This window comes from Leptidea sinapis, chromosome 9 (genome assembly GCF_905404315.1).
Source record: "Leptidea sinapis chromosome 9, ilLepSina1.1, whole genome shotgun sequence".
Classification (NCBI taxonomy): Eukaryota; Metazoa; Arthropoda; class Insecta; order Lepidoptera; family Pieridae; genus Leptidea; species Leptidea sinapis.
Window position 1 is genome coordinate 14,521,312 of NC_066273.1, and position 9,080 is coordinate 14,530,391.

Sequence of the window (9,080 nt, forward strand, 5' to 3'; positions counted from 1 at the left end):
ATATTTGGTAGAGTGCGATGTACTAGTTTTGAACTGGTGATTTTTTAAATTAACATATTGTGTTGTAGATTTTTTCCGTAATCTGAAACTGTCTAGAACGTGCGTATAGACATGACCCATTTGGGAATAGAACCCATTATAAAATTGAACCCGAGGATATATTATATTTCAATTGAGTCAAGTAAGTATTGGGCGATAAAGTAATCAAGCTGCCATCTTTATTTGCTTTGTCGCTCATCCAATTAACATATGGATAACTTGGTTGACTATTATGCTTCAAACAATTTAATAAGTAAGCTCAAAAGTCGGGCTTAACATATTAGATTCCTGCAAGTTAATTATTTGTCAATTAGTTCGGCTGCAGTTTATGAGTCGCAGTCGGCAGGGCCGGGCGGTAAGTTGTAGTAATTTAGTTAATTTGTGCCTATGTTATCGTGGGACAGGCTACCGGGTGAGATAGTGGGGGGTTTAAGCTTGTTGGCAATGTGCCAGCCTGTGGCATGTCAACGTAGATGTCTGTTACTGGAATAGACTAGAAAATGGCACCACCATTATTCATGTTAGTTATTCCGACGAGTTTGGAACAATACAGCCAAATAAACAACCACATTTTGTACGAGAAGAACAAGGGACGAATGAAGAGCCTTATAACTTACCTGCATTAATAAAAGTAATAATTATAATATAAAACATAAGAACAACCGCAATTTTCGAATTGTAGTATTTTTGTCAGATTTCTGAAAGTATGATCAAAATCGCTTAGTCTTACTATTAGGGCTTGACTAATAGAATTACAGTAAAGGCATAAAAGGCATTTATTTTCTTATCCAAACATCTAACAATGAAAAGTTCTAAATTTGATTGGCTGCTAAAAATTGTGGATTTTTATATTATTATGCACTTTTGAAACAAATTATAGAAAGTTTATATAATTGATTTCCAAATATGGTTCTTATAATATGATACTTTAACGTATATTTTCATTCCAATTGTTTATTTTTTCTCTCGCATTAGCAATATAATGACCATGTTTAATTTTAATTTACAGTCGTATCCATTAACTGTATATCATAACAGGAGAATTATAGAGCAATGTACTCGGTTCGTGGCCTCGCATGCGATACACGTGTGAATATTTGAGATTTTGTTAGCTCTGCGGTACATTACTCCGATCTAGTTCCCTTATATCTGCTGCTTCGACCTGGCCTGAACTTCATTATTCGCATACATTACTAACGCGTTTGGTTACGATGATGACAAGGAATATAATATCTTCTATATAATACCTTCTACATACAAAGAAACCATTTGAGTGTGATAAAAGAAATGGGACGAAGAGATATAAATAATTGTGAACTGGGTGTTCAATTAAAACAAGAATATATTGAACAGTATACACAAATTTTATAACAATTATACCTTAGATTGGGGATTGGTCTCCGGTGCGCTTGTTGAAGCGCACTACGTGAGACAACTTTTACTACGCTCAAACGGGCGTACTCGAGCCAGTCTCGGACAATGTGTAACGTTGACTGGCTCTTTTAAACTTTGCTAATAATTGAAGCTAATACAAGAAACAAGAAAGGCTGGGATCACATATCATAAGTAATTATTTTGTATTTTATTAATTTAAATGTTAAATAACACGAAGCATATGTTACAAAATTTTAAAGATGCCAACGAGTGTCAAGATGCCACGCACACAATAAGCTTTTATTCTTAGATAGTTCGGTATCTAGTTGGAGCGTAGCGGAGACCAGTCCTTAATCTAAGAATTCATTTTCATTCTCCATGAAATTATGTTTACGTAAGATAAATTGTGTTTTATGTCAGCGCTTAGCAGAATCATTACGTGATTGAAGTGAAATAATGAAAAATAATATAGATTTTTGATGTGCGCACGCGTTTTCATCTTTGGCACAAAGACACTTGTGGATATCGGATATAGGAAAATCCTGAAGATCATGGTAAATTTAATGGAACATATATTTAAACATGTAACAACGCAACGTATATAATATAAATATACGAATATTAAAAAAAAATCCTCTAATAGAAAATATGTCCATACTAGATATTGGAAATATAAATAATTATGGGTCTAAGATCGAAATAAAAACTATCCTATTGAAACAAAAACTATCCTATCTCTCAAATTGGACTAAACTGCATTCCATGAAATAATTCCTAGGAGTTCACTGGGAACAAATATCAGGACACTGGATTTATATATATTAGGATATAGGGATATTATGAATACAAGTAGTGTTCAAAAAGATAGTCTTTGAAAATCACACCCAAATTAATACGTTGAGTTTCAGTCTAAGCCTTGTGGCAGATTGGCTAAGTGATACAATAGACCGTCTCAAAAAGCTAATCAAATTAAACCATAAACCATTAATTTAAACAAAGTTGTGACTGTAGATTTAGGATTGGTCTCGACTATGCTCCAACTCGATACCGTTTTACCTAAAAACAATAGCTTTTTATTACGCCAAATATTAGATGCTTGTGTGCTTGGAATCTTGACTCTCAATGACATCTTTCAAAATTTGTAACACACGCTTCGTGTTATTTTACATTGAAATTAATAAAATACAAAATACTTACTGCTGATATGTGATCCCAGTATCTTTCTTATTTCTTGTAGTATTATTTTTACAAAGTTTTACTAACCAATCCGGCATTTTAGTTTGAATTATTAACAAGGTTTAATAGAACTTGTGGCCTCGTCGACGTCACACATTGTTCGAGACTCGAGTAAGCCCACTTGGGCGTAGTATTAGTTGCCGCACTTTGCGACTACGCCTGCGGTATCTTGTTGGAGTGTAGCGGAGATCAAACCTTAATATAAGGTTGTGACATATTTGTACGTTGTATTATCCACTAGCAACACAATTTTTTGAACTGGCAAGACAATAAATCGAGGAACAATGTTCCAATCAACGGTTTGTAGTTTAGTTTCATCGAAAAGTCAACAGACAGCAAAAATAGCTGGCTTTCAAAACACTTCATTAGTTGAACGTAGATGCGGAACAATCTGCGAGTTGTACTCAATGATGGTCCGGAGTGTGTACTCTTCATTTCCTATACTGGCGATGAACTTAAGAATGAGGTTTTGAAACGTTTTTATGAGCACTTGATGACTGAAGACAATATTCGCTTCAATAATGTTAATGCTAAGTGTATATTTGTTCATAATAGAATATAAATAACGCCACACATAATTTTATCAATAGACGAACATCTTAAAATACTTAAAAAAAGAAATATTTAAAAAATACCACAATATTATTAAAAATAAATAAAAAATACTGTGTGTAAATGGTATTTTACACTGTAAGCAGTGACAAGAAACTATTACCACTCTTTAAAATAGATATTTAAAGCTTCATCATTTTATAAGTACTTTAATACAATCTATGTAAAGTGATTCAACGAAGTATTCAAATGTTTTAAATTACTTTAAGTAATAAACAGGGTTGATGCGTGACCTGGGCGTTATCATCGACTCCAAGAAACTATACGGTGAACACAAAGACGATATTACCAACAAAACTTACGAGGCCCTTGGATTTATCATTTGGTTATCTTAACCAATGCGACAACTTAGAACATTAAAATTGTATGCTGTGTATTTGTACATAGCAATAATGAATATGCTTTCCGAATTTGGAACCACCGTTGCCATACTCACACTTCATAGCTGGAGAACATACTGAAAATACACAAATAAAATTTTATGTACGATGCGGGAATCTAACCCACGACCTCCGGCGTTCCGTGCTGGTGCTCTAACCAACTGAGCTAACCGTTCGAGTACCACCTCGTTATAAAATTCTGTTTGCTTTGTTCAACTCTCAGGTTGAACAATCATCTACAGGATCCAGGTTATCAACTGTAAAGTGGGGTTCGAATTCCGCATCGTTCATAAAATTATGTTTTTCAAATTTTATTTGTGTTAAATTAATCCTAGAAGTGAGGGTTATCACTTTAAAAACATAACATGGTTTATACTGAAAATATTCGTAAGATTCAGACTCAAATTTGATATATGATTGACCTTACAAAAGACTACAGTTAATGCCCTTGCAAATAAGAACAGGACGTGCTGATATTTTCTAGCAAGTTGCAATTCTCAATGCCAATGTTTTTAGTTTTGTTGATCCTGGTAGCACCTTACTGCAACCCTATTCTTTCCAAACATAGACCCCGACTTGTCCTCTATCAACCCAGTGTAATGTTAGGTTGTCAAATTATATTGTAATAATAGTAGTATATCCTCTCAAAATTTCCATCATTTGGACTTCCCGAGAGCTTATGCAAGTGGACCTCCAGCTTCCTCACTGGGCGAAGCATACAGGTCGTTGTCGACGTTTATTGCTCGAACGCGAAGCCCGTGAACGCGTCCCACGCTGTTACTTCTGCATATCAATGATATGTTGGCTGCTGTTCACCTTCAACATACATTGCTATGCAGACGACAGCACTGGTGATGCCGTATACACGAGCCATGCAGGTCTCTCTCGGGAATTCGTCGACCAGTGCCGGGAGAAACTAGTGTCTTCTATCAAGTCCTCTCTTGAGAAGGCCATGGAATGGAGAAGATTCTAGTTTTTCGCATTAACCACTAAAAACACTCCATTTGTCGTTTCACCGCTCTTCGACAACACTTCCCTTAAAGCATATCCTAGTATCGGCAAAGCGAAATTGGCTTCGAAGAAGCTGAGCGTCATTAATAGAGCACGGCAATACTTTAAACCGGCCCACATTCTAGTGCTCTACAAAGCACAGGTCCGGCCACACATGGAGTATTGCTGTCATCTCTGGTCTGGCGCACCCCAGCATCATCTCGATCCATTTGACCGCGTGCAATGCAGAGCAGCTCGAATTGTCGGAGACCCAGTGCTCTGTGGCCGGGTGGATCACTTGGCGTTGCGTAGAGACGTCGCTTCATTGTGTGTCTTCTACCGCATTTATCACGGGGAGTGTTCCGAAGAACTGTTTAAACTGATCCCTGCCGCCGAATTCCACCTTCGCACGACACGCCACAAGTTAGGATATTATGCCCACCATCTGGATGTGTGGCAGTCCTACATAGTGCGGTTTTCAGCTTTCTTCCACGTACTACAAAGCTGTGGAATGAGCTTCCTTGTGCGGTGTACAACCTATATAAAATATTATTTTATTATATTATTATTTCATTATTTTAAAATATTCTCTAGTTATACTATTTTTTGGTATTTTTTTTATTTACTGCTGTAAGTACATCTGTAGGTAAGTAATAACTTAAAAAATAAAATAAGATGTTGACTCGACAAACTCTGGCACGAGACTGAATTTGTACGAGACAACATCTCCTGAGGATGCGGCAAATATTAGCGGAATTAACACTAAAGAAAACTCAAAAAACTTGTATAAAGTTTCTTTTTCTTCAATAAATTTTCTTAAAACCAACTTTGCTTCTTGTAAACATTAAAACTAAGAGAAACTTTACACTCATAATTTATACACATATACACGACAACAGTACGCTAGCACCGCGTCGCAGTTTGTGAGTGATATGCATGAACACGGGCGACCGAGAGTATGTACTCATGCTGTCAGTTTAAACCTACACTAGATTATGTGCTAATTTTCTCGAATCAACATTTGTTTGTAGCGCTTGCATTTTTTTCGCCACGTTCTTATATTCAGCGACTTTTGACACTTAACTCTTTTTTTATGACAATAAGGGACGAGACTAGCAGGACGTTCAGCTGATGGTAATTGATACGCCCTGTCCATTTTAAAGCAGGATTCCCGCTCAGAATTCTTGAAAAACCCAAAAAATTTGAGCGGCACTACAATTGCGCTCGTCACCTTGAGATATAGATGTTAAGTCTCATTTGCCCAGTAATGTCACTAACTACGGCGCGGCGCGCTTCAGACCAAAACACAATAATGCTTTACGGCAGAAATAGGCACCGTTTTGGTACCTATGATCTAACCGGCATCATATGCAATGAATCCTCCCTGTCTAACTGCCCTTAGTCGCCTCTTACGACACCATTGGCCGTGGGACCTCCCTCTTTTTAACCGACTTCAAAAAAGTAGGAGCTTCTCAATTCTTCGGTATGTTATTTTTTTATGTTTGTTACCTCAAAACTTTCGACTGTGTGAACGATTATGATAATTCTTTTTTTATTTGAAAGCTGGTGCTTCCCTTGATCCAGATCTGACGATGGCATCTATGGTAGTCTTAAATTATATAATGTGGACGACAAATTTACGAATAACTCAATATCGCGCAAACTAATTTCAAGGATTTTTTTTTATTGGAAAGGATATATTCAAATGTACTTTGGTGACAGTTTGGTTGGGTTCTGATTATGGGATCCATCACAAAGTAACGGAATTCTTTAATTCTTAGGAGAAAATTAACGATACTCGGACGAATATTTTTTATGCTAGTAGGATATTTAAGTCATCTACCACATCGTATTTATGGTCAAGTAATTGTCGTAGTCGAATATGATGATCAATGGAACTTCTTAACGACTTACAGTAAGGGAGCGATCTGTGGCAGAATTTCAAACTGTCTGTAATCAAATTGCAAAGCGCTTACGTTCATTGCTGTATTGAAAATTTTAGTATATCTCGTACTCATGTTTAGACAAATTGTTAGTAAGTGTACTTCAAATTTACTAAAAATCAAAAAATACAAAAAAAACAACCGACTCCAAAAACGCTATTCCAAAACAATAGATAAAATATGCAGTAAAAATTATTAAAAATAATTCCGTATTTTTATACAATCTAATTAACTAAACTTATTCTAGTAACGATTATTGTTATTTTTGGAGGCGGTGTCAGCCTTGTAACTACATACATAGTTATAAGTGAGAGACACGCGACGTGAGGAGGCGAGAAGCCAGAGCGGGTCGCAGCGGAAGGACACCGATTCCAAAAATAATAATAACCGTTACTAGAATTAGATTAATTATTTAGATTGTATAAAAATACGCAATTATTCTTAATAATTTTTACTGCATATTTTATCTATTGTTTTGGAATAGCGTTTCTGAAGTCAGTTGTTTTCTTGTTTATTTTTTTTTATTTTGCCCTTTGCTAGCGCAGGGCTCATTTCAATTGTACTGTTAGGCGATAATATAATATCAATAATTTTGAAATAGCCATTTTTATATACACGCACTGAGCACTTTATTTTATGGGTATTAATTAATATTACTAAGCTGTCACACTCAGTTATGTAACCCTCGTTCTTGAACTCTGTAACGGCTCGATTCGACTAAGGAGTCATTGGATTGAAACATCGGCATAAAATCAATAAAATATATATCATGAATACTCGTCAATATAATTACAATAAACATAACCGTTTTAATCTTTTCAAAGCGTACCTGATATATAAAATGCATGTGAAATTAAACAATAATTGGCCGCAATGCCACTTTCATCATAAGGTTTCCGGAACACTCGAGCGAGTAGCTTTTATCAACGTCCACGTTCACTCTGTGCTCTTTACAAACCACATAATGTCTCGCTTTCCTAGACGCTGGCTCTTTTGAATTAGTCGTGCACTAGATTCTGTTCTATACACCCCGGTTTATTGCTTGGAAACTTAAGTGTGACTAAATTGAAATGAAAATTTTAGCACAACGTTTTCATATAGACGTTATATTTATATTTTCTTACTTCTTCTATGTGTCTAGGAATATAAACAAACTCTTGGAGTTTCATTTAGGTTTTTTAGTTTTGAATAAGAATACTTTATTTTGACTTTAACTAATGGAGAATGTTATTCTATGTGTTTTGTTATTCTTCTTGTCTCCTTATTATGTAAAAAATCACATCAGTTCCGCTCTGTATGGGTAGCAAGGAGCTGCAATTGAGCAACTGCGCAGAGAGGCTACGATAAAACGTATACCAGTTTCAGTTGCTGTAGCAGATATCATTCGCTTTAAAAGCGAACACCATCAAGAGGATTGCCTTCTCGTTGGGTTTACCAATCAAAAAGTTAATCCATTCCGTGAAAAAAGTTCATGGACAGTTTTGTAAAAGTTTTTCTTATTGTGATCATATTAAATTCACATTGAATTATCTTTTTGTGAAGAAGTTTGTAGTCCTTCGTATCATACTTTTGTTTGTTTACTAATTTCTTTTTAAAATTACTTTAACATATTGGAATTGATGTAACATATTATTATTATATTATTAATTCCGCTCTGTACTGTCTTCATTACCGTTTATATGACCCTTTTTATCTAGGAGGTAAGCCCCAATTGAGGCGCTCGTTAGCTTCTTGTGTTTCATTAAATCGGGCCTTTCGACATACTATCGTAACATGTTCGATTAACGTGAGCTTATCATCTATCGTAAGTATCAGGATTTTTATCTCCAGTGATAGATCAGTGCTTAACCCAGCAATTTAAAAAGGTGAGGGTCATGTTTAAGTTTGTTTAAGGTTTTTTGTAGGAGTTGGCACGCCTAACCTATTTACGGATCGGATTTGCCTGCATTGGCATCGGGGGTGTTCCAAAGAGCGCTTGATTCCTGCCGCCAAATTCCACCTTCGCACGATACGCCACAAATAAGAATATCAACCACTCCATCTGGATGTGTGGCGTTGTTCCACAGTGTGGGTTTCAAGGAACTTTCTTCCACCTATTACAAAGCTGTGGAACGAGCTTCATTGTGCGCTGTTTCCGGGACGATCCGAGATGGGTACTTTAAAAAAAAAGCGCATACACCTTCCCTCTATGCTGGCAACGCTCCTGTGATCGCAGGATCTCAGGCCACGAATAGCCCAAGAGAAATAGAGCCACATCATCCAACAAGCCTGCCAGTAAGTGGCCTGATGCTCCATCTTTTTTTTTTTTTTTAATGGAATAGGAGGACAAACGAGCGTACGGGTCACCTGTTGTTAAGTGATCACCGCCGCCCACAATCTCTTGCAACACCAGAGTAATCACAGGAGCGTTGCCGGCCTTTAAGGAAGGTGTACGCGCTTTTTTTGAAGGTACCCATGTCGTATCGTCCCTGAAACACCGCACAAGGAAGCTCATTCCACAGCTTTG

General features: G+C 36.4%; 1 protein-coding gene across 1 annotated transcript; it reads left to right on the plus strand.

Moving 5' to 3' along the window:
* The first annotated feature begins 539 nt into the window (after positions 1-539).
* Positions 540-8,061, plus strand: LOC126966111 (guanine nucleotide-binding protein subunit gamma-1-like). Its single transcript, XM_050809986.1, has 3 exons — positions 540-576; positions 2,239-2,280; positions 7,883-8,061. Exons 1-3 carry the CDS (start codon positions 540-542, stop codon positions 8,059-8,061), a joined length of 258 nt encoding a protein of 85 aa, XP_050665943.1.
* Positions 8,062-9,080: the final 1,019 nt, after the last annotated feature.